This window comes from Protopterus annectens, chromosome 4.part1 (genome assembly GCF_019279795.1).
Source record: "Protopterus annectens isolate FY-2018-M chromosome 4.part1, PAN1.0, whole genome shotgun sequence".
Lineage (NCBI taxonomy): Eukaryota > Metazoa > Chordata > Ceratodontiformes > Protopteridae > Protopterus > Protopterus annectens.
This window is the reverse complement of record NC_056734.1, coordinates 151,706,716-151,733,818: the sequence shown is the minus strand read 5'-3', so window position 1 is coordinate 151,733,818 and position 27,103 is coordinate 151,706,716. Positions and strand designations below refer to the sequence as shown.

At 40.6% G+C, this 27,103-nt stretch overlaps 1 protein-coding gene across 8 annotated transcripts in view; it reads right to left on the bottom strand.

The window, feature by feature from the left end:
- TNIK (TRAF2 and NCK interacting kinase) overlaps window positions 1-27,103 on the bottom strand; it is a 1,728,926-nt gene that overhangs the window by 496,441 nt on the left and 1,205,382 nt on the right. For all 8 annotated transcript variants that reach the window (XM_044070048.1, XM_044070049.1, XM_044070051.1 and 5 more), the window contains exon 9: window positions 22,694-22,772. In XM_044070048.1, the coding sequence (XP_043925983.1) occupies window positions 22,694-22,772 (79 nt within the window). The remainder of the gene's footprint in view (window positions 1-22,693; window positions 22,773-27,103) is intronic.

Below are 27,103 nucleotides of genomic sequence, written 5' to 3'. Positions count from 1 at the left end.
ACAATCAGTACATGCTCTCTATTTATAGCTGGGGGGTTTATGTTTGAAAGGTATTTATTGGGGTGGCTGAGGGTGAGTGGGGAGTAAAGCTGGAACTGAATTTGTTAGCTAACAGATTTGCTATATCACCCAACTCATTGAATTTGATGCCATTAACCACCAGTTCATCACACTACTGTGTGCTGCATTTGAGGTTTCTAACACAGATGAAGTTGGCCTTATAGTTATCTTTTGCCTGGGAGGCTATCTTGACCTCAAAATTGAAGTTATTGGAAATAATTAGCCCCCTTAGTTGCCTGTTTAATTTGATTAGCTTTCTTATCTTTATGGGAGTTACACTTCCTGATTTTAGTCACGATTCTTTTTTATTTTCTTGGGATAACCTGTTTAATTTAGGGTGTCAAAAGGGCAGTTTGGTTTTGGAGTTAGTTTTTGGCTTACCTCTGGTAGGTACAGCAACCTCTATGCAGCCACTGACATGGTTGCACAAAGTTTCTGACAATAGTTCTGCATAGGCTGCTGTGTTGTCTGGGTCTGGATGGGCAATGAATTTTGACATACTGTCACTTAATAAATGGTAGTTTGCTTTGCACTAGCTCCAAACTGTTCTTAGGTTTACTGGGGTTACTGTGTTGATTTTGATTTTGAAGGAGACAGCTTTATGGTCAGACCTTACCAGGGAGGATGTGACGCTTAGTGGGGTGAGGGTGTAGCATTCTTCCACATTACTGAGTACAAGGTCAAGTATTCTGGAACATCTAATGGGTGTTCGCACTAACTGGTACAGGGTGTCTCTATTTACAATGTCCAGGAATCTCTATGCCTGCAGATTTGAGACCATGTAGGATTCCTAGTCTATAGAGGGATAATTAAAGTCTCTCATGAGTAAGGTGTTAGATTGGATGGTGTCTCCAGTAGGTCTAAGTATGTGCTATGAGTGTTGTGGGACATAGAGGGTGACCTATTGTTTGCTATGATATGGTACATACAGGATTTATCTATAGTGACCTGCACATTGAGAATCTCCAGTACTTTATCCTGTTTGACCACCCTAGAGGTATGCTTGCTATTTAAGTAGATTGAGACACCTCCACCTTTAGTCCCTGCCCGTGCAGTTGCTGATCAAAAGGTGTGGAAGGCACTGAAGAGTTGCATTGCTGGGGTACTCTCTGTTGCTTAAAACATGTCTCCATAATTGCACAGATGTCAGTATTCTCCAGGATGACAAGGGCTTGGAGGCAGTGTGGGTTTCTGTTTAGGCTCCAGGCATTGAGCAGTAACACCTTGAGGTTCAGTTGAGTTGATTTTTCTACATCAATAATTCTGCCAATTTGACATTGCCTAAAAAAGGCACTGTTTTAGAAGAGAAAGTTACAGCCAGTGTTCAAAAGCCTAGAGGGGCAGGTGCAGACCATTCTTGGCAAAGTAGCATGGTCAGTTGGCCGTGTCTTCCCATGCTGACAAATACTGAATCCCCTTAAAATGACACCAGAACCTCATTATTAAAATCAGTCATCTTTTGTTCATATTGTGGCATCATCCTTGGTGAAGGTAATATGCTACTCAACGATAGGCTGATTCGAAAATATGCACGTTTTTGTATCTTAGATACACCAATATTTGCACTTCTGTTTCCTTCATCCTTAGTTCTGGTTTCCTGAAATATTCATCCAGTGTCATAATTCATTAATAGCATTCAAGTAAAATATACCCCATTTCTGTCATTTTGCTTCATGCTTTTTCCCTGAGATATTTTGCCAATATGAAAGTGCACTAAAAGCATTAAAGTACAATGTAGCACATTTCTCTCATTCTGCTATATCTAATTTTTATGCACCTTCTTCTTAGTCAGGATAATGCAATGAACTTAATTTTGCTTTTTTCCCTATTATTACAGATGAAAGTCCACTTTGAAAAGTACAGTTTAAAATACATTTCTAAAAGAACTCCAATGTTCTCATTTAAAACAACATATCAATGCCCTTAGCAGCCTAAACATTAATTCATAACCAAACACTTTCTATAACTTATGTGTGCATCATTTTCCCATGCATTACAGTATTTCCAACATGTAGGACATTAAAACATGCTACAAGAACTTTGAGATATTTTATATTGTGTGCTTTTCAATGAACATTATCTTTATTCCACTGGACTGAGGCAGGAAAGAGTCCAGAAGGACCAGTGCTCTACCCCAGTCAACAAATACAAATAAATAAAGTAATAGATAAATAAATAATAAATTAATTAATAACAAATCAAGCTACATTTAGCAACACAGAAGGTTTATTTGGAGTAATGACTCTTATCCATACATTACTTAGTTAAAATTCCCAGTAGCTACGTTATTTATCAAGTATCAGTATCAAAGAAACAAAATTCAAAACAGAGCTTTTTCGTACTTTTATTTAATTAAACAAGTGTAGCTTTGTTTTGACATTTTAGTTTTACCATCATTGTTTACTTTTTTATTTCTTAGCACAATCAGTTGTAGTATTAGGAAAAATAATGTGTTTACAAGGGCCGTAACTTACAGAAACCAAAAACTGAACTTAAAAAAAAATGAGAAATATAAAACTGGGTTTAGGTGAGAAAGTATTATATAATATGCAACTTCTTTTGATCTGTATGACCTGCCTGAAAGTAAGCTATCTCATCAAGGTAAACACATTTGTTACGATCAGTGAACAACCTTCAGCACTGTGCTGAGCAAAACAGAAACATAAATGTAAATATCACAGCAGTGCAAAGCATTGTGGTATTCCGCTTTTGTTGTTGTCTGCTTAAACATTACTTATAAAATCAGAGTGAATAAAACACAGTGTAAATAGATGTCTTTACATATGTGAAAAGCATCAGAAGATGGCATTAGTATGACTGATAGAATAATCCTTTAGAGTATAAATTCTGAAGTATATCCTGCTAAAAAATGGCTTAAACATATATACACACTTTCAAATTTCATTTAATGTCTAGAGAAGGTCACAGTATATATAGCTAATTTTAAGGTATTTTTATTTATATGTTAATATTATTACTGAGTAATAGAAATTTCATCCATCTAACTGTGTCATTATGCAGAAAGTATTGGGAAGGAAAGTATAGAAAGCCTCTATTGATGCTGTTAGTGGATTAGTTAAAACACAAGTGCACTTCTAGTACCAGATAATGTAGAAAAAAATTACTATAAAGTGGATTCAGTTAGCTAGTTATGCAAAGGCTGGTGCATCAATCACACTGATGCCTGCATGAGAGGGACATAACATTTGGGAACAAGTTATCGGACATTGACCAGCAAAAGAAGTGCTGTAAAATCCATAACTTGTTTGCACATTAAGTAGAGGAAAAACAGCAGAGACATGCAGTGTTAGTCTATGAAGAACCCAAGGACATAGGTATATCAAGAAGGAAGCCAAAAGCGCAGTAGTTTGCACTTGCAAGGATGTTATCAGAGCTGAACTGTGCAGTGCTGATCGGAGCAAGACCAAGTCACAAAGAACCGAATTGTCAGTTAATACAGAAAAAGCATACAGTTATATCTTTCATCATACTGTAATTTGTGTGAACTGTATGTAAATGAATCTGGGTTTGTTTGACATGCATGATATCTGCTCATTGGTAGAAAGGTATAATGTCCATCTCTACCTCTGTTAATCACAATTCTACAACGAGCCTGTACTGCTTGCAGATTTTGTGATGGCTGAATGAGGAGCTTCTGTACCTGTAATGTAGGTCTCTGTATTTAGCAACAAGATATAAAGTACTGCTTGAGCAAAGTGACACCTAGCACCAAACTAAAAAGGAGTGAGAAACTCTACAGTTTTAAGCCCTTGCTTAAACAACATCTTGTCCACTCCTGGTTATACTCATGCTACTCACCTGGGCGAGATGTCCTTCATCCTCAGCTCTTACTGCCCTGCCCATCTATCCTTCATATTCTCTTACTTACTGGATACACCTTTACCATTTACCCCGATTAACTCTATACTCAAGCCATGTGCTTATCTACCATATCTAACTTTCATCTCATATTCCACCTACTTCACCATCAATAATTAGCCCTTATATGTGCTACGGCTAGATGTCATCCTACCTAATGACTATAACGCCTATGCAAAATATTACATTTCTCTCCACAGTAACTCCTTTCCCTGTACTGTTTACATCATACCCTATATTTCTCTTTAAACCTTATACAATATCATATCTTTCTTTCCCCACTAACCCTCTTTTTGCTTTCCCACTTAAATCAAACCCCATATGTAATTTGTATGTATTTGATAAGTGTCTCTCTAACACCATTCGGTTATGATTGTCCGACTTTCGAACTTGAACATACATTTGTCAGTAATACAATATACTTTGTACACTATAAAGTGAGATGTACTATCTGCTGAACTTTACTGAAATTACTTCTCTTACAACTTTTAAAGCTGTTTTAACTTCTTCTGCTGTTGTTTGCTGGCTGCTACTATCCCTTATTAACCCAGATTTAACATCTTCTGATGTCAGAAAGGTACTTACCAAGTTTATCTCTTTCCCATTTTGGAATGTGATCACAGCCTTCCATGTTACACATTTTTTAATGCACGGCTTAGAGCTGTTATGCTCCAGTCTCACTGTAGTGCATATAGAGCAGCTATCACAGAACAGTAGCAAGAAGCTAAAACATCTTTTAAAAACTGTACAGCACTTCTCACTGCCACAGCAGAGAAGCATATTGAAGTGTTTAACAGCTTTTAGTCTGAGAGAGGGACACATTTTCTCTCTACTGTGTCTTGCTTTCAAAGCTATAACACACTTTGTAATCTCCACATTTTTTTCTTTATTTCTGTGACTAGTATTTTATCAGAGCAGTTGAAGGTCTACGTGCTGTAAAGCATTATGACTGGATATCATATCTTATCTAAGTAGTTATGCAATCATGATGTCTATGTCAAGATTCATCTACTGAGCTTTGCTCCCAAGGTGGATCCATGTCTTGAGTATATAACAACTTGGTTATGATCAGAGACCCAATCATAACCACCTATATCATTACATGTCTAGTGGGGTGGTGTATCTTACCATCTGTGTCAGCTATAAAGCATTTTATGTTGACAAGACTGCTTGACACTTTATGTATTTATTCATTAATTTATTGACATTTGTTTACTATGAAAGTCTGACTGGGTAACAAATATTAATTTTCAGTGGAGGCCTAGGGAGAAAAGTTTGAGAGATTTAGACAACATCAAAAAATAAATAAAATAAAACGGTAGTATACATTCAATTTGATGGTAAAATACAAAGGATATAATAAACCATGAGGAGACACAAACGATGTAATGATAAAAGAAGACAATTAAATATGATTATCAATATATACAGAAGGATTAGAAGTATAGACTATTACAATAAGAAATAAAAATAATTAGTTTAAACCAAGCAAATTACAAATGTTGTTACGCCAGAAAGAGAAAATCCTTTGGCATGTGAAGAATTTTGTAAATCTAATTTATTTGTAATACATGGATAAGTTTCTGATCTAGAAGACAGATTGGGAAACACTTTTATTAAAACATGAGGCAGAATGGCAGGTAAAAGGCTTTTCTGGATATTAATTCTATTTTCATCAAAAGTTATTTTTTTTTATAAGGAGAAGGTAGCTAACTTGGGAACTTTTACCTGCAGCTACAGAAATTTACAACTGTTTTCAATAGATGTGGTCATTCAGATAACATTTAGTAATTTACTATATTTCTGTTATGTATTAATATGCTATTTTACTGCTTTTAAAATATGCATTAATTGATTACCTTTTAGTAATGCATTTCTCCTGACAGGTTTGTAGTGATCATGTTCTTTTTAATGGCATATTATTCAAATGTTGGTTTTTGGTTTGTTAGTTCTGAAGAAAACTTTCACCTGATAAGATGAAATTGTGTAACTTATCTCCTGTGCTTTATTGTGGTGTCAGTTTACTGTTTCTGTTATTTTTTTAGTCTGGGATGAGCATGGTTTCCACTTTTATGAAGTTAAAATAAATGCAACATTTGATCTGTTCACGTCACTTCACGTAACAGGCTATGCATGGTGCTGGTATTCCTATAATGCCCAGACTGCAGCAACTATTTATGGATGGAAATTTAACTGACATGAGCAACAGAAACCATTCAGTTGTCACCGGCTTATTCTGTTGGAATGAAAATACAAATAACTTGTTTTCTCAGCCAAAGTTAATTTATCCCATGAATCCAAGTCTTTTCTGGACTGCCTGTGGAGTTCTAGTCGATTTGTGGAGAAGCACATGCCTCTCAACTGTCCAGATTTTTGCAGAATGTCCACATTTTTTACTCATATTTTTGGTTCGTTTCTCTTAAAGTTGTAGTTTTCTGGCAAACCATTAAGACCTGAAGTCAGAAAATAATGTCAGACATTTGACGTTTAGACTTCATATTTTTCAGAAAATGCATGCTAATGCAAAACCTGTTATTCTATCAACTTTCTAAGTTTGTAAGAGCAATACTTAAAAAGTGTGTCTATTTTTCAGTCTCTGTCCCCCCATTACTTGCGACTTTGTCCAGATTTCTTGATCTAAGTGGTTGAGAAATATGGAGTTGCATGTAATTCTCTGTGACTCTACTGGGACCCACAACAATGGAGTTTAGCTTGTTTTTTTTTAATATCTTCTGCAGAATGTGCCGTGTTGTAGGACTTTTGCTATGTGAAATACTGCCATTACTTATTTCCATGATTATGGCTGAAAATCTGAATGACAGTGCATGCTATTTTTGTAATGGTCTGGCCTAATTTGTAATGTAATTTATTCATTCATTTTTAAATAACCTGCTTAATGTAGTTTAGGTTCTAGGAGACTCAGAGCAATCAATGGCCGTAGGATACTGAAACCAATCCTGAACCTGGTGCAAGCCCACTACAAAATGTGCATGCACGCATGCACAAACACACAAAATGACATGGCAAATGCATGGAGGCATAGTTAGGGAAATGCATGCGATGCTTTATTACTGGTAGTTCACTGTAGCAAGCCACTTGTTAAAATTTAAAGGACATTTTTTGCCCCCTTTATTTAGAGTTGGAGGCATTAGAAACTGCTCAGCCAACTACAGCTCTGCACAAACACATATACAAACACACACAGATCTATGGACTATTTCAAAGATTTCCAATTTGCCGCCATTTCTGGGATAACAAAAGATACTGAAGCATCTCGTAAAGCTAACAACTGCACTGGAAAATCAAGTGCTGTGAGATAGCAATGCTATCAACTGTAACACTGTGCTTTCCTAGTTAATAATTTGTTATAATTACTTTGTCTATTCAGACAATTTACAACTTAGTAGACTTCTAGAATTTTTGTAGCAGGGATGTTATTTTAAGTTAGTACCTGCATTTTGAAGGAGTGGCTGAGTTGACATAATTTTTACATAGTACTGCTGTTAGCCTTATGATTCTGATATTGTTACAGCTTGGGTGTTACTATGTTACTTTATTATTTGAATCAACTTTACCATCACATGGACAGCAGTAATGCTTGTTCTAATTTACATATGTTCTGGTACTGTTTCTATTTTTCTTTTTTTTTAGTTTTAATTATTCAACAATGAAAATATTCTGTGCTATTTTAAATTGTATCTATCTGTCTATCTATCTATCTATCTATCTATCTATATGGTTCCACTTCATATGATCGAATTATCATTCATCGAATTTCAAATCATCGAGACCAAATCGTCGAAAACTCATTTAATCGAAAACTCATATCATCGAATCTCAAATCATTGAAAACTATAAAGCAACAAGAAATAACATCCCAGACACTTTTTGCTATGTTTATGCAGGGGGGCAAGCCCCCCTGCACCCCCCCATGTGGGGGCTCTGCCCCCACACCCCCATAATTAAATATACCAATGCCAAGGCCGCACTACAGTGGGGTTAGGAAATTACCTTTTTCCCCCACTGTGGTGCGACCTTGGAGTTGGTATATTTATTAACGGGGGGAGTGGGGGTGCAGGTGGGCTTAAATGTAGTAAAAACTTTGTGGAATGTTATTTCTAGTTGCTTTATAGTTTTCAATGATTTTAGATTCGATGATATGAGTTTTTGACGAAATGAGTTTTCGACGATTTGGTCTCGATGATTTGAAATTCGATGAAATGATAATTCTATGAAGTGGAACCATATATATATATATATATATATATATATATATATATATATATATATATATATATATATATATATATATATATATATATATGTATATGGGTCTACTATACATGGTCGACATTTCAGAATGTTGAAGACCATATGGCCGAGACCATATGATCAACATTCAAAATGTTGACCATGAAATGAAAAAAAAAAAAACACAACAACTTACCTTCACACTGCTTCCCGCCCCCCTGCACTGCCCATGGGGGGCTACACCCCCCACACCACCCGTAACTTAAATATACCAACTCCGAGATCGCACTACAGTGCGGAAGATGGAACTCTTTCCATTCCACAATGTACAGAGATGCTGGTTCCACATGTTTGACATTTCAAATGTCGATCACATGGTCTCGGCCATATGGTCTTCGACATTCCGAAATGTTGACCATGTGTAGGGGACCTATATACACACACACAATCTCTGTAGAGAAATGCATTCTTCATAATAGTATGGTTAAACCCTGACAGAAATAAAATGGTTAAATCATGCTATTATGAATAAATCCTGCATTTTCTATACTAGAGAGAGATTCACAGCAAATGTCCAGTTTATTTATTTAAAGACAAATTGGTTTATTTTTTCATGAGTATTGCAATTTTATGGTCCTAGTCTGCCTTACTAGCAGTATGTGGTAGACAGCAGTATTATAAAACTCATCCACTGATATGTGACACATCATTCAAAATGCACTTCTGCACTTCATTCCCTCTGGAGATTCTTTTTTGCACCTGATCCTCACATCTGACAATCAAGCCCACTGACCAATTCAATCCCCTTGTAGTTTGATCCTCATGGCTGATTCATTTCCCTCGGGGTGTGTCAAGCACTGGGAGTGGTTTTATTAAGTGCAGAGGATCAAGCCCTACTATTGCTCTTCATAATGGTTAGTTAGTGGTCCTTAGGGTAGGCATGCAATGGGCATATTTTGTAGCTATCAGTTGGTTCTATGCATGAAGTAAGTCAAGAAATGTTCCTGTTCTCCTGAAGCAAATGCCTTCACTGGTTAGCCAGTTAAGAGCACATGGAATCTTTGGACAGGTAAGTGGGCGCAGCTACATTTTTATCTCATCTCCAGCTGACTTCTACAGAGCAAGGATTGCTAAATGATCCCAGGTCATCACAGCTGTGGTCAGATGTCTGTCCCTATACAACATTGGTCTGACACCACAGGGTTAAATTATTTGAAATTCTCAGCAAATGGCAGCATAAGAGGATGATTTTATCTTACTTACTTTAAACTGTTTGCTTTGTTGGTGATTTATGACATTTTTTTTGTCATGGAAATACATTCTGCAGTGTTTTGGAAGGCATTTTCTGTTTGTTTTCTCTTGTAAGCTTGCTGTGGGTATTCTAATAGCAAGTTCATTTTATTGGAATCTTTGAAATAATTTACTAACCTGTGCTTCGTGTGTGTGTGTGTGTGTGTGTGTGTGTGTGTGTGTGTGTGTGTGTGTGTGTGTGTGTATATGCGTGTGTGTGTGTGTGTGTGTGTATGTGTGTGTGTGTGTGTGTGTGTGTGTGTGTGTGTGTGTGTGTGTGTGTGTGTGTGTGTGTGTGTGTGTGTGTGTGTGTAGTCAGAGGCTTGGGGGGGGATACTACAAGATGGACATAAATGATATGCCCAAAGTGAACCAATGAAAAAATAGTTGCCAGATTTCAAATATACCTAGGAAAGTAACAAGGATCCTTAATGGAAAAGCAGTTGTAAAAGCAGCACTGAGACACTAAACAGGTTCTGTTGTGAAAAACAGAAAAAAACTGAGATGGCTACGGCTGGGATTCAGAAGGCATGCTTACACTTCTCTAAAGTGCAGTGGCAAAAGTTGCAGTTTACACAGTTATGTAAAATGCAATTCAGATACAAAACTACCCAGAATCAGGAAGACATCATTATTGTCTAATCTGCATGCCTCTCAATCAGGTATAATTATCACCAGTGATAAACAGTACTTTTCACTGGTTATTACTTCCCCCATTTGACTGTACTTACAAACACACTCATCTATTCACTCATACACGCACTCTCATCTACACTACTACTAACTTACTAACCCCATAGGTTCATAGGTAGGTACTAGGCTATCGGCCCAAGGGCCTACGTAAGCCTAGCCAACAAGGTTCCTTGGCTTACACCACCCAAGAAAGTTATTTTCCTGTGCCACTGTCCAGCAGAGACACAGAAGTGATCCCCGGGGTGTATTTCCCATCCACTCATCAAGATTTTTCTTGAAGAGTGCTAATGAAGAACTTTGCTTGACATAGATGAGTAGCCTGCTCCAGAGTATGGGAAGTCTCTGGGACAGGAATCTATCCCTCCAGTGTGTCCTGTTTATTGTGGTGACAAGGTTTAGGTCCCTAGACCGTGTAGCTTGGAGGGATTGGGATTTCTTTAGGTGTAGCATGTCCAACAGCTCTGGGTTTGACATTGCTTTATATGTTAGGCAGGGATCACCTCGGAGTAGGCGATATGCAACAGAGTAAAGCTGGAGTTTTTTGAGGCATTTGTTTTGAACCATCATGCAAAAACACACACACAACACACCACTACTTCTCCATGAAATTACTCAATGTTCATCTGCAAAACAGCTTCTCCCACTTGTAGTAAGTGAACATAGTAATTTAGCCATTTTAACTAGCATCAGACAAAAAAAAAAATGAAAAAAAATGCTGAAAAAAATCTACTTTGATATGAAGTGAATAATCACCAAATTTCTCGATAAAAGAAAAGATCACTATCAGCAATAGACTTATTAGTGATTCTTTACTGTGATTCTTTACTTTTATCAACAAAATTTGATGGTTATTTACTCCACATCAACAATGATTTTTTTTGTTAATCAACATGGACAGCCAATCTGATTTACAGAGCTGAGCAATTCTCTTGCTTGGCTGTATAAATCCTCCCTGCAGGCATTAGCATTAGCTGCTTCCCTGGAATGCCTCATTAGCATTACCTTCTTCCTTGGAATGCCTCATTAGCATTAACTGCTTCCCTGGAATGCCTCATTAGCATTAACTGCTTCCATAGAATGTCTCATTAGCATTAGCTGCTTCCCTGGAATGCCTCATTAGCATTACCTTCTTCCCTGGAATACCTCATTAGCATTAGCATTAACTGCTTCCATGGAATGCCTCATTAGCATTAGCTGCTTCCCTTGAATGCCTCATTAGCATTACCTTCTTCCCTGGAATGCCTCATTAGCATTAACTGCTTCCATGGAATGCCTCATTAGCATTACCTTCTTCCCTGGAATGCCTCATTAGCATTAACTGCTTCCATGGAATGCCTCATTAGCATTAGCTACTTCCCTTGAATGCCTCATTAGCATTAGCTGCTTCCTGAAATGCCTCATTAGCATTACCTGCTTCCCTGGAATGCCTCATTACCATGTAGCATGACAGTACAGATGACCCACCATGGTGCTTCTACCTACCAAGTGGACCTGCCTCTGAATTAGAAAGGGAGTCCTTGGACTACTGCCCACCTGCATTATGGCTTAAGGCTGGTGGTAGTCCTTTCAGAATGGCATGGTAGGTGTACTGGGAATTTTTTTATTTCTCAATACCTTCCATATTTAAGTCAGTCAGGAAGAGGGAAAAATATACAAATAAATGACAGTTAAAAAAAAACTAAGTTTCAATGTCTTATGTTTAGTTCATAGGTTCATAGGTGTGTACTAGGCTAATAGCCCTGGAGCCTTTACAAGCCTAGCCCATAGGATTACCCTGGCATCGTGCCACCGAACCTTAGTTCCCAGTGCCTCTGTCGAGTAAAGCCATGGGAGTGATTCCCTGGGGTGAATTTTCTATTTCCCATCCACTCATCAAGATTTCTCTTGAAGACGGCCAGTGAGGTGCTCTGCTTGACATGTATGGGATGTCTATTCCATAGCATGGGCAGTCTGTGAGATATAAACCTGTCGCTCCAGCATGTTCTGTTGATTGTGGTAATGAGGTTGCAGTCTCTGGAGCGTGTGATGCAGAGGGATTGGGATTTCTTTACATGGAGTATTTCTAACAGAGCTGGATCAGACATGGCTTTGTAAGTCAAGTAGAGATCGCCTCTAAGCAGGCGATATAAGACAGAAATAGTTGGAGTTTTTTGAGTCTGTCCATATAGGACAAATGTTTAGTCAACTGTGAACTTTGTCAGTCAGTGTCCCTTTGTGTTAGCCTGAACTTCAGAGAAGTATATACCAAACAGGAAATGACCCAGGACGAACCCTGTGGGACTCCACTCGTGACTGGTCAGCTGTCTGACTTGAAGTCAGCTACTTTCACTGTGGGTTCTACCTGTGAGCCAGTTTGCAATCCACCTAGTGATATAGGGGTTGATGCCTAGCTTAGTGAGTTTTTCTATGATTTCTGAGTGGGAAATGGTATCAAAGGCCTTGGCCAGGTCAAGGTAGGCTGTATGAACCACCTTGCCTTCATCCACAGCTCTGGTGACTGACTCAAAGAAGTTGACCAAGTTAAGCAGGCATGATCTACCCTTCACAAAACAAAACGGTGTGGGATCCAGAGTTTGGAGATTCCCTATATCCTTGTTTATTATGTCCATGATGATGCATTCCATAGCTTTGCATAACAGAATCATCAGGCTAATGGGGTTATAGTTCCCAGGGTCTGTAGTCACTCCTCCCTTGTGGAGAGGGATGACTGTAGCAGTGCGTCATTCGGTAGGGACAAAGCCTGAGGTGAGGCTGTGATTGAACAGGGCACACAGGTGAGGTGCCAGTTCAGTCTGTACTTCATGTAGAACACAGCCAGGGATATTGTCAGGTCTCATAGAAGCTGTATTCTTGCCTTTGGACAGTGCTGTTTTAACTTGTGCAGCAGTAATACTGGGTGCCTGGTAATCTACTGGTATTGCGACTGGCCCTTTTGGGGGGGAGAAAGGGGTAAAGTTGGCACTTAATCTGTCGGCCAGTATATTGGCAATATCTGTTGGCTCGGTATAGGAGGTTTCTTTGTGCAGTAGCTCAGAGCAAATCTGGGTATTGCCGTGGAGACTTTTTACATAACTCTAGAAGGCCTTGTGGTAGTCTTTACTATCTGCTACAATTCTGTTTTCATAGCTAGCTTATAGGATTTGATGAGGGATCTCAACTTTTTGTTGAGGCTGATAAGGTAGTTTTTCCAGTCTTGAGACTTCACCTTATTCTGCATGAGTTTCCTCCTTCTGTTGTAGAGTTTGTTTATGGCAGAGGACCACTCGATTGGCTTCCTTTTTTGGAGGAGAGCATCTTGGTTCTATTGGGTATGGCGAGATAGTACAGTTTTGTACCTACCATAAATGTAGATGTCCGATAGATATGCAACTGCAGTAATAACATATGGGTTGTCCTGCCTCAGGCAGCCCTCGGTCGGCCGGATTCCAAAGTCTGGGTCCGACGTCGGCTGATGTCGCATTTCTCTCCGACGTCAGAGCGGCTGGAGTATATAAGCATCAGCCAACGCCATCTTCTTCAGTGTTTCTTGCCCCAGATGCCAGGTGCCCTCCAAGGAAGGCTAAAATCAAATTTGTAAAACAAAAATAGGTTTCCAGACGAATAAGTAAGCAATAAACAGATACACCATAACAGATATCCCCAGCTAAGAATAACAGGGAGAGGAGTGGACCCAAGGCATAGAGGGGAAGGAGGGAGGGAAAACCCGACTGCAGTTGCATATCTATCGGACATCTACATTTATGGTAGGTACAAAACTGTACTATGTCCTTCAAGAATGCAACTGCAGTCATAACATATGGGTTGAATACCATAGCTTAGCTGGGGGAGGTGGTATGCTCTAAGGAAAGGATGGTGTAGCTATCAATCCCTGCAGGACTGCCGAAGCAAAGCCTGCTATGGATCTGGAATATAGAGGAAGGTTGTAGTGTTTGGAAAATGTATGCACGGAGCTCCATGTAGCAGCTTCTAGAATGTCTTTTGTAGGCACCCCTCTTAAGAATGCTGTGGAGGTGGCTGTAGCTCTGGTAGAGTGTGGTCTGATATTGGCTGGCACACTTTTTCCATGGAAGGAATAACAATATTAGATGCAATGTCCAATCCATTTTGAAATTGTCTGTTTGGAAATTGCTTTTCCCTGTACCCCAGGAGCGTAAGCTACAAATAGCTGGTCGGACTTCCTACTGATCTTGGTTCTGTCTAGATAGTAGCAAAGTTGTCTATGTATGTCCAAGGTATGCAACAGTCTTTCCCCTTTTGTTTTCAGGATTGGGGAAGAAAGTAGGCAGGTGAATTGCCTGATTTAGAGAGACCCTAGATACCACTTTTGGCAGAAAGGAATGATTGGTTCGTAAGGAGACCCTGTCTCGGTGGAAGATTATGAAGGGTGGTATTGCCATTAGTGCCTGTAATTCTGAAACCCTTCTAGCTGAGGTAATGGCTAGCAGGAAAGCTGTCTTCCAGGACAGAAATTGTAAATCTGCTGAAGCTGCTGGCTCGAAGGGAGGTAGAGTCAATTTTTCTAACACAAAATTGAGATCCCGAGCTGGTACTGGTGCCTTTCTTGGAGGTTTTATATTCTTGATCCCTCTAAGAAATTGCCTTAGCAAAAAATGTGAGAACACAGGTGAGTCAGTGTTGTATCTAGCTGAGATAGCTGAAGCATGTATTTTTATGGAAGAGTATGAAAGTCCCTTATTTAGCAATTCTGCCAAGTACTCCAGAATGAGTGGAATGCTCAGTACTGATGCATCTTGACCCTTGTTGGTATTCCAAATGCTGAAGCGCTTCCATTTGGCTGAGTAAGCCCTTCTGGTGGATGGTCTGCGGGCTTCTGTTAGTATCCGCTGAACTTCCTTGGAGAGAGATAAATTGAGGTTATTTATGTGATCTTCCAAGCTGTTAGCTGTAGAGTCTGGAGGTTGGGATGAGCTGTCCTGAAGTTGTGTTGAGTCAACAGTTGAGGCCATTTGGGAAGGGCCCACGGTTTATTGTGACATATGCTCCATAGTAGTGGATACCAGTGTTGTCTCGGCCAGTTTGGAGCTATTAGGATTCCCTTTGGCTGCTCTGCTTTGATCTTTAGTAACACTGTGGTCATCAGTGGCAGAGGTGGAAATGCATAGATGACTAGGGAGCTCCAGTTGAATGAGAGAGCATCTATCTTCCATGCTTGTGGATGATTTGTCCTTGAGCAGAACTTTTGTAGCTGATGATTGTGTTGGGAGGCAAATAGGTCTACGTCTGGCCTGCCCCATGCCGAGATTAGTTGGGCAAAGATGTCTGGATGTAACCTCCATTCGTGTGGGTCTATGAAATTCCTGCTTAGACTGTCCGCCAGAACATTGTCTCTGCCTGGAACAAATTGGGACTGTAGCTGTATGTTCAGACTCAGTGATTTTTCCCAAAGATTCATTGTTAGCCTGCAAAGGGGGTAAGAGTGAGTACCTCCCTGCTTGTTTATGTACCACATCACAGTGGTGTTGTCTGTCCTTATTAGAAGGTGGCCTTGATGAAGTTGATGTCCAAAGGCCTCGATGGCATGCATTACTGCCAGCATTTCTTTTTGGTTGATATGCAGATGTTCTTCCTTTGGGTTCCATTGCCCTTGAATACATCTGCCGTCCATGTGCACCCCCCATCCATGGTCTGAGGAGTCTGTGGTAATGGTCTGTGTTGTCTGAGGTTGTTTGAATGGCATGCCTGTATTTGACTGACTTGCTGAGGCCCACCATAGAAATTCCTTTTGAAGACATGGAATGAGTGGGATAATTGCTTCTAGATTGTTGTTGTGCTGAGACCATAAGCTCTTTAGATACCATTGAAGTTTTCTCATGTGTAGTCTTGCTAGTGGGACCAGGAGAATGCAAGATGCCATGAACCCCAGGGCCTGTAGGAATCTCCTTGCAGTCATCTGGGAGAGGTTTGCTAAACTTTTGAAGTAATGAGTTAACTGCTCTTGCTTGTCTTCTGTCAAGTAGGCCATTTGAGAGGCTGTGTCTAGTTTGGCTCCTAAAAAAATTATTTGCTGGGATGGTAGAAGTCTTGACTTTTGAAAGTTGACTGTGTATCCCAAAGCCTGTAGCAAGTGTATGACATAATTCAAGTTTTTTGTCAAGGTTAGTTCGTTGTATGAGGCAATCGTCCAAGTAGGGGTAGATTTGAATCCCCTGGAGTCTGCAATGAGAAATTACTGATGCCAGGCATTTCGTGAATACTCTGGGTGCAGTAGATAAGCCAAAATGCAATGCTGAGAATTGATAATGCTCTGGCCCTGCAAGAAATCTGAGGTATCTTCTGCAGCTGTGTCTGATAGGGACATGCAGGTATGCCTCCTTGAGGTCCAGAGTAATCAGCCAAGACCCCTTGCCCAGCATGGGAAGGAGCTGCTGTAAGGTCAGCATTTTGAACTTTGGCACTATGAGAAAAGTGTTTAAAGCGGACAAGTCCAGTATCGGTCTCCATTGATTTTGTTTTCTTGGAACAAGGAACAGTCTTGAGTAAAACCCCTGACCTTGTTCTTGTTGAGGCACTTTTTCTATTGCTTTGATCTGAGCCAGTAGAGAAATTTGCTTGATAGCCTCTGCCTTTTGATTTTGTGGAAGATTTGGCATGCCTTGTTTTCTTGGTAAGGTATGAAAATAGAACCTGTAACCATGATCTATAATGTCCAATATCCATTTGTCTTTTATCAGTTTGTGACAATTTTCTGAGAACAGAGATAACTTTCCTCCCAAAGGGGCTTGTTTTTGCTCCTTGGTCGGAGAAGTTAGACTCAAGTCATTGAGATTGTCCCTGAGTGACAGGGGAAACCCCTGTGTCACCTCTTTGGTTTGTTGGTTGCCATTGGCGTCCCCTGTAGGATCCTCTATATTGCCCTCTGCCACGGGCACGCCTGTTCTTGCCCATTTGAAATTTTTCAGTATCTGGGAATGACCATTTTTTAGAAGGCCAGTTCCTGCTGAACCTGGGGGGCTGAACCTGGAGAAAATCTGTGACTGTCTGAACTGACTTGGCTTTTTCTTCAATGGTCTTTAACACATCTTTAGCATTATCACCAAAAAGTTTGTTCTTTTCCAAGGGAGCATCCAGTAGCTTTGCCTTAACATGATCCGGTAAGGGTTGCTCTTTTAACCATGCATGTCTACGAATGACCGCTTCTGTCATAGCTGCCCTACATGAAGCTTCCAATGCATCATATCCACACTGCAGGAAATGATTACTAACCTGCTGAGAGTTATGGACAGCCTCCTGCAAAGACTTCCTATCTAAAGGGTCAGGAGAGGCTAATTTTTTTCTGTAAATCATCCAACAGGGAATCCTGATATTGAAACATATGAAACAGACAATTGAGAGCTCTCATAGTTAAGGTAGTAGAGGTGTAAACCTTCTTCCCCCATCTCTCTAAGGACCTTGCCTCTCTGTCGGAAGGCAAAGGATTTTTGGAAGTGGTAGCAGAAACCCCCTTAGGCCCCTGGGAAATAGTTTCTAAGTCTACAGCATGTGCCCTAAAGAAATGAGAATGGGTTTCAGGGACCCTATAGTATCTGTCAGGCTTGACAGGAGCTGGGGGCAGAGAATCAGGGGTAGCACTGGAGTCAGAGTAAAGGTCATCCAACACATCAAGCACAGGAGGAATAGCTAAGGGTCTGTGTTGTGGCTTTTTAAGGAAAGTTCGAAGGCGCTTCCTGGAATCAGAAAATTCCTGACCTTGCCACTGGAAATGCTCCCTCATGGAATGCAGAACTTCCCCAAAAGAAATATCCTCAGGAGGAGAGGCCGAAGGAATGCATCCGAATCCTCGAAAGTCTGAAAAGGGGGTTCCTGGGATTTAGAAAGCACAGAGTCCTCAGAATCTTCATCTGAAGAAAGGGGGTCAGGTGGTTCAACCCTGGGCCTCTTATCAGGAGGAGGCTGGGATCCTCTCTCAGGATGGGCCTGGGAGCCTCTGATCATAGAAATTAGATCTGCGGCCAAGGACATGATTTGGGCTTCAGGGTTAGGCTGAGGCAAGGTTTTAGCAGAGTGATGCTTGGCCTGGCTTGCAGGCTTGGCCTGGCATGCTGCCTTGGCACATGTGTAGGCCTTAATAGACATAGACATGGGAGGCCTGGCAGCCCCACGTGCAGGGGTAACCTTATCCACAGCAATGGTCTTGGGCATTTCCTCGGTTACAGTATCCGGAGGAAAATCAATAATTGGCGCCGGTGTGGCCTCCGGTGTCGGAGGTATCGGTAGTGCAGTGTCTTCGGTTCCAAGCGGTGGAATAACCACCTCAGAGGGAACCGGGGCACCCGCGGTAAGTTTTGGCGTGGAGTCGGAGGAAGTCGCGGGCCGAGGAGGTCGGTCCCGGTCTTTCCGTTTTTTAGAAATATGTGTAGCCGGTTGTTCCGATGGCATAATGTAGGCAAACTTTTCACCAAAAAAGTCTTCAGCGAACTCCGCCCGGCGCCTGAGAGTGCGCTTATTGAAGTGAGTACAGGCGGCACAGGTCGAGACGTCATGGTCTGGGCCAAGGCAAGGGAGGCAGTAAGAATGGAAATCCTTATGAGGTATTTGTTTACCACAAGACAAACAATTATTTACTTTTTCAGTTAATTCTGACATCGGCTGAGGCAAGAAAAGGTCCCCAATGGGGTACTTAGCTTTTTTGATGTCTTCGGTTTCGAAGAATACAGGAGCTGACCGACCGGCACTTGCGAACTGCTTCTGCTTCGGGCACCGCGTGGCAAGAAAGACTGAAGAAGATGGCATCGGCTGATGCTTATATACTCCAGCCGCTCTGACGTCGGAGAGAAATGCGACATCAGCCGACGTCGGACCCAGACTTTGGAATCCGGCCGACCGAGGGCTGCCTGAGGCAGGACAACCCATATGTTATGACTGCAGTTGCATTCTTGAAGGACATCCATGCATTTGTGTACGTGTCCGTACAGTGAATTGGTATATGATTCAGAGGTCATGCAGCTATTCTCCATTTGCATGGGTGCTGTGAAGTTAGACACCTCTGTTTTTAGGAGCCCAAAGTTAGCTTTGCAGAAGTTTTTCATAGTGGTTACTTTTGCAGGGGGTGTGGGGGTGGGAGGGATGTGGATTTCCAAGGTGATTAGTTTGTGGTCGGATCTAACCAGGGAGGAGTTGACTATTGGTGTAGAGCAACGGTTGCCCATGTTAATAATGACCAGGTCAAGTATGTTACTACCTCTAGTGGGGGTAAGAACGAGCTGGTCCAGCGCATTGGAATTAATGAATTCCAGGAAACCTTGGGAAAGTGTATTGGTTCATGAGTAGTTTTCCCAGTTAATGGAGGGATAGTTGAAGTCGCCCAGTATGAGAGTGTTAGGTTGGACCTTAATATTCTCCAGGGTGCTTAGGAACGTGAAGTGTGAGTCTTGGGACATGGTTGGGGACCTATAGCAGGCCAAGACCTGAATTGCTCTCTTACCCAGTGTTAGCTGCACCTGAAGTATCTCAGATGCATTATGCTGGGCTACCAGTCTGAAGGTGTGCACATCCTTTATGAATATGGAAACACCACTGCTTTGGAGCTTCAGTCCAAGTTCTGGGGGCAAAAGGTGTGGAATGAGTTATAGCCTGGTAGTGCAGGGGTGCTTTCTTCTGCCTTGAACCAGGTATCTGTTACAAAACAAATGTTGATGTTTTCCATTTTAAGGAGTGCTTCGAGAGAGTGCATTTTGAGATTTAGACTTCTAGCACTGAGCAGCATGACCCTCAGATTGCATTTGTTTGTAGCTGTTATGGTGGTAATTTGGTCTTTGGAACACCATCTAAAAAAGGCACTATAGGGGTGGCAAGAGCCTTGGCCAGCATCCGGAAGCCCAGGGGTGACAGAAGCAAGTCATCTCTGGCAAAGCATAGAGGTCTGTTAATCATCATGTCATCCCAGGCAGACAGATACTGGATCCCCTTAGAATGACACCAGAAACTTAGCCAATTGTTGAAATCAATCATTTTCTGCTTATACTGTGGTATCATTCTGGGTGATGGTAGGATGCTGCTCAGAGCTAGGGTCATACCTGCCTGGGCTACATAAACTGAGAGCTCCTCCATGTTTCTTTTCATGTAGTCCAGGCAGGTACATCTCAGGTCATTCACAACCACATGTACAATGACAGAGTCATATTTGTGCCTGTTGTTGAGGGACCTGAGTGCATGCGTTATGTGGTGGATCCTGGCACCTGACAGGCAGCTGAGTGTTACTTTCTCCTTATTCAACCTAGTGAGTGAGACATCAATGTGCCTCACTATTGAGTCACCTATGACTAATGTGTTGGGCATGCTGTTTTGCCTTAGGGGCTTTGGTTAAGTGGCACACTGTTTAGGAGAGTTATGTGTCTCATGATTAGTGTTGTGTTGTGGTGGTCGAGTGCATTTCTGCCTTGGAGGTCTCTGCTGCTTGGGTAGATTTTTATTGAGAGCCTCTGCAAAGGTGGGTGTGTGGTTCATGGGTTGGTACTAGGCTATCAGCCCTAAGGCCTACACAAGCCTAGCCATAACAATTTCCTGGCTATTTCTTCCCACAGTATATACTTCCCTGGACCCCTGCCTAACAGGGCGACTGACGTGATCCCCGGGGTGAATTTCCTATCTCCCATCCAATCATCAAGGTTCCCTTTGAAGAGGGCCAAAGAGGTGCTCTGCTTGACATGTATGGGCAGTCTATTCCAGAGTCTGGGGAGTCTCTGTATCAGGAACCTTTCCCTCCAGCATGTTTTGTTTATTGTGATAACAAGGTTTAGATCCCTGGAGCATGTGTCTCTGATTGGGATTTTAAGTGTAGCATGTCCAACAGCTCTGGGTTTGATATGGCCTTGTATGTTAAACACAGATCGGCTCGGAGTAGACAATATGCGACACGTATAGGTGGAGTGTTTTTAGATGGTCAGCACAGGGCATCTGCTTTAGGCCTATGATTCTTTTAGTGAGGTATTTCTGTGGCCTTTCCAGTTGTTGCAGATGTCTTGAGAGGTACATACCAAATGGGGCATTGTATTCTATAATGGGTCTAATGAGGGATGAGTACAGTGGGACAATGACCTCCTTTTTTCTGGATGAGAAGCCCTTTGTGATGAGGTGTGCCACATAGAAGGATTTCCTGACTGTTGTGGTGATGTGGTTATTGAAGGTAAGACCACTGTCCACCTGTGTGCCTAAGTCTCTTATCACACTTTTGGTGTTTAGTGTACTGCCACATATGTGGTAATTCATGGGCACATGTTTTTTCCCAAAGGGGATAACTATACATTTCTTGGCATTGAACTTGAGCCCGTGGCTCTGGCACCAAGCATCTGTTTCTGTAAGACCCTTTTGTAGAATATCTACATCATTTGGGGATTCAATAATGGCTCCCAGTTTGTGTTTTTATGTGAAGGCAGTGCTGGTGCGTGTTCTGGAGGGCTATGTGTTCCATGTGGTGTGGTGCAAGTGTTGACCTTCTCCTCCTGACCAGCTATTCCGGTCTTGGCTGGAGAGTAAGTGCCTTGCAATTTGGATATATAAGTGCATCTCTCTCAAGTCTGAGTGTTGGGTGGTAAGAGGAGAGGGTTGTCAATGTACATGAGGCAGTTGCTGCACTGCCTCAGGATGTCCAAGTTCACCGGCTTATTACGAGAAAGCAGAGGGAACTGACCTTTAGACAAGCCTGGAGGGGGGGCATCAATAATAAGTACTGGAGCTGTTTCATTGTAGAACCTTTAGTGCTGGTAGCACTTTTGTGTGCTACAATAATTGCTACAAGAAGTATGGTAAGGTGCTAGACTGATAAGCTAGTAAAAGTGCAGGAGAGGAGAGAACTAGCAGATCTAAGGGAAAATTGAAGAGCAGACTTTGGCACTGCGCAGAAGCTTACAAACGATACTGGATACAGCAAATCAGTATCTGGACTAGACCAGTTACAGGAAAGGTGGGAAACAAGTGCAAACATGGGCTTTTAAATCAGAAAGTTGAAAGAGATGGAAAAACTGCACACACGGCCAATAAACTACAACTTCTGGGTCAGAAACCACTCTGCTTGTGATAGATAGGCTACATAGTGCTTACCACTCCCATTGATAAGCTAGAAAGCTTCCCTCCAACACAGAAAGGCTTGGAGGGCTCAGAAGCTTACAAACATTTCTGGATACTGCAAATCTGTATCTGGACTAGACTAGTTACAGGAAAAGCAGGAAACAAGCTTAGAATTTTTTTTTTTAGTAAAGTGGAAAGGGAGAAATGAGGAGCAGAAGATAATTCAAGGTTAAGAAACTAAGTGTGTTGGCCTTCTCAAATGTTCCCTCTGTATTAAGTAGAATGAACTAATGACACTAGACTGGGAGGAGTGTCCCAGATCAAATTTACAGTAGGGGCAGGCAACTGCAAAACCACCAAGTAACCAAACAACTATGTCCTGCTGAGTTACAGAGCTTTTAGACATGTTTATCTGTCTTTGCTTTTTCTATAAGTCAGTCTTACATAAAATATCAGTACAATTACTATGCGTAGCAATAGAGAAAAACACACTCACCACTTCTTAGATTTCAACTTGGGGGCAGGATTCCTAGGAATAAGGAAAAGGGCTCTCATAGGATGCATGTCACAGAGTGCTAGAAGAATAAAAAAATAAACTGAACGTGAGAAAAAGGAAAAGAAAAGATCATTCAAAAAATGAAAAGTTACATCAAAATGTTTTCATTTAATAAAGTAGTATATCATACTCATAATGCCTTAGTACACAAAGTTGTAAATGTGCATTCTGTAAAATGCTAGCCATTTTAGTATGAAACTTTTGAAAACATGTACACTGAAAATGTCATAAAATTAGGTTATAGCCCCCTTAATAAGTTTTCTGTTTGAGCAGACAAAGGCATCAGCTCTCAACTAGTGAGGCACTGTTAAGCATATTTTGTCATTTCTTTAGGTGATTTTTGATGAATATAATAGCAAGGCACAATGTCAAATCTCTTACAAAGCCAGATTCTGAACTTAAGTGCCTTTTAACAAAGAATCTAATTCATTGTTTTTAGATAAAAAGTGGTGTTATACAATGTTTATAAAAATGCCCGGCAGCAGACTGAACTCTGAACAACCAATACATGTCCTTACTATAAAAAGCAACAGTTCTTTCTCAGTGCATCCTTGCTAAGCAGTTAAGGTCTGCTGAAGATGCACAAAGGTCCTGGATCAATGTAGTACACTGGTTGGTAACAGAAGATACCATATACTAACTAATGGCAACCACCCTCAAGAAACTTAAAAGTATTAAACACTATTGGGCATACTCAAGAAAGTATTACCTGCTACTAGTCAATCTCAAGAAGGTATAAAATGTTATTGGTCACACTCAAGAAATTATTACATGCTATTGGCCAAACTAAATTGCTGTGGCTTGAAAATGAAACATAACAGCATATCTCAAAAATGCTTGATGGTAAGAAATACAACCTAGTTTTAAAATCTGACAGATCTGCTTGAATATGAGTCACCGACTTTGATGACACTGTGCTAAGAAAACTGCGGCTGTACTGCCCACTTATGTACTGAATTTTATAACTGCACTTATAAGGCTTCTTGAAGTGTGAAATGTGTGCAAAGCTGTACAGCAAGGGTGCACAGTCAAGTAATGTCAACACATTAAAGAACTTTGAAGCTGTTGATCTGACAAATGAAATTCAATATCAGCAAAATGTAGTGGATTACATTATCTCCTGTCTGTTAGGACATAGATTACACTATTGTATGAGGAGGAAACATGGCTGTAATGATTAGTCTGGGAGAGACAGAGCTAAGCCTACAGTTAGGATCGTCATCATCATCATCATCAACATCATATCACCAGTGACACCATAAAAGCTGTCAGGCTGCTGCAATCAGAATATCTGCAGCAAAGATTACCAACAGCAGACAGCATTTTGGAAGCAACATATATTTTTGCAACAACAGGCAACTGATGCTTCATTACTCAATATTTGTAAGGCATGCTCCAAGGGTTAAACCAGTAAAACAGACTGTTAGAAGGGAAATATTGATATCTGAAAGGAGCAGGGTAAACAGTGCAGTTCATAAAAGCATTAGTTCAAAGGAATGAAAATCATCTTAATGGCTACAAGCATGACAAAAACTCAAACAGTACCTACCAATTTCAAAAATAAATGATGTAATCTCTAAGCATCTATTTCTAAGAAGGACTGATAAAAAAGTTTGCAGGCAATGCTAGTAAACATTAAGAATGTGGAATGCATATTCATAATATCCAGTGAATATCAGACTTGTCATTAGGTAATGATACGTTTGACAAGGTGACAGAGAATGATCTTCGTATTGATCACTTCTGTGATGGTCTTAACTATATGGGTTATAGCCCACCAAGGATAAAACATCTGGACAGTGTCCAAAGCTTCAGGGCACCTTCCAGGTGCCCAAACTACCAAACACTTTGAGATGAGCTGAGTAAAACAACTTTGGGTGCAAAGACATCGGAGTTTTACTGCTGCCAAAAAGTATGCATCCCTAAGGCTTTCAAGGATCGATGATCTGCTTGTGCTGTGCTTTGCTGGGTAGATTAGGGAAAAAAACTTTCATTTTCTTATATTTACTGATATTTTATTACTTCTCTTCAGGAAAGTTATTTTAAAGCTAGGAGTGTTGTGTTTCAATGGACTGTTTCAAGACTGTAATGTACTTTTAAACACAACACTTGTTTTTTTCTGTCAGTTTAAAAGTAGTGCAAACTAACTGATAACATAGTTTCTGCAGTGAAATTGTGTTTGATTTTCCATTGCAGGGTGGCCATAGCATTTCAAATTACTTTTTACTGTACTTTTTCTGTCAAAAAAGTAACTTTTATGGACTGGTAGTTTTACTGGCATTTGCCACTTCTCTTCCATGGGAAACAGGTATCATTTACAGCTTGACCATGGAACAGAGATTGTTGGTCCCATGGTCGGTCCTTCTTCCAGCCACAAAAAGGAAATATTAAGCAAACAGTCTTTGTCACCACAGCAGTCTGGTGATTTGCCTCAGCCACAGGTGGGTGACTGTTGTGGCCATTTGTTTACCTCAGACCACTCATCTTTAACCAGCATCACCCTGGTGTAACATCTAAACCCTCTACAGACTGAGGGTTAGTCATGCCCTCTGTGGCTGTTGGAGTCCCCCTAAATGGGCAATGAAGAGCCATTCTTGTCAGTCCTAGAAAGAAGGAACAGGAGACATTTCCTTGTTGTGTCAGAATGCTGCGCCCATCCCTGGGAAAGCAACAGCTGCCATTAGTAATACGGTTCGTCCCATTTTCGCTGTCAAAAAGAAATAGAAAACCAAACATGTATCTACTCCTCCTCACGGGTTTAATTCAGGATATTGATCCTTCTTGTAGAGCAGTTTCTGGTAAAAGAAAGAGTGATGCCTCTTCTCCTGAAGAAATTCATGATTCTGAATCTGAACAGGAAGATGCAGGGACAGATTTAGAGTTTTGTCCACAGATTTTTTATTCAGACTCAGAGGAGAACTTAGTTTCTGATTCTTCCTTGGGGGGGGGTCTCTTTCTCTGAGACTATTGCTAGAATGTCCCAGTGTTTACAGTGGGAGAACACTAAGGTTTTTCAGTCCCTCAGAAAATATGAGTTGTTACAAAAGGATTTTTCCATAACCTACACCCATTCCGCCTATTCTGTCTGCTTTAGAGGATGTGTGTCTTACTGCCTGCAATTCTCCTGACAGTCAGCTAGCTGTCCCTAAACAGGTGGATAGGGTGTATAAAGTTCCTCAGTCTTTTAGATTTTGATATACTATTCCCAAAACTGACCCAGCAGCTATAGCCTTAGTTGACTCCATTGCTGTTAAGCAGTTAGTTAATTCCAATCTTACTCTTTCTAATAAGGATGGAAAAAATATTGATAGGCATGGAATAAAAGTGCATAATTCTGCAACTTTGACTTTCAGAATTTTAAACTGTCAGGCTTACATGTTAAAGTTTCTTTTGACATATTGTGAAAGTATGAGGAATGTTCTCTCTACATTTTCTTCTTGTGAAGAAAAAACTACTTTATATATCTTAGTTTCTTCTATTACACAGGTCACTACTTATTGTTTGCAATGTGTGTGTGACTCTGTTGATGTTTCTTCCAGGGCTATAGCCACTGGTACTGTTTTGAGGAGGTTTGCTTGGCTGCTTTCTTAGAACTGCACAGATGATTTAAAAATGAGATTTTAAATTCTCCTTTGGATAGATATTTAGTGTTTGGCCCCTCTGATCAAAAACTGTGACGAAAGGGGCAAGCTGATCCAGGGAATCTCTAAGATTTTTCAGCTCTCTTTTATCAAACTGTCCAAGGAATTTTCATTCTCCTCATCCAATTTTGGCAAAAACAGAAAAAAAAAACAGTCTTAACAGAATTCAGGTAAACAGATGTTTTAAGAAGTGGTAAGTAGTTCAAAAAAGAGGTCTAAAACCTCAAAAATCAAGGATAGTCTAACAAGTCTAAATGAACATTCAAGAGATCTTGTGATGTCCTCCCACCCTGGCCATGTTCTCTTCCTGAAAGTCTGAGTCTCCATTTTTCTCTTTTGCAACAGATTTGTTTCAGACAAATGGGTTCTGAAAACAATTCATCAGTATTACAAATGGCAGTGGGAGGAAATTCCTCATTCTGCAGACCAAACTCTTTTGTTTCCACCTGTTCTTCATCACATGCTGTCCCAAGCAGTGATAGAACCAGCTCCTCCTTCCCAGGTGGAGAAGAGGTTTTTATTTAAGGATGTTCCTAATGCCAAAGAAAGAAATGTTTGGAGACCAGTTCTGGATCTTTCTTTCCTAAGCCTTTTTGTGATGGTGCCCAAACTAAAATGATTTTACTTCAAAACCTGTTTCCTCTTCTTCCTCTTTCAAGTCTCCTGGTAACATTAGACTTAAAAGAAGCTTATCATCCCATCCTTATTC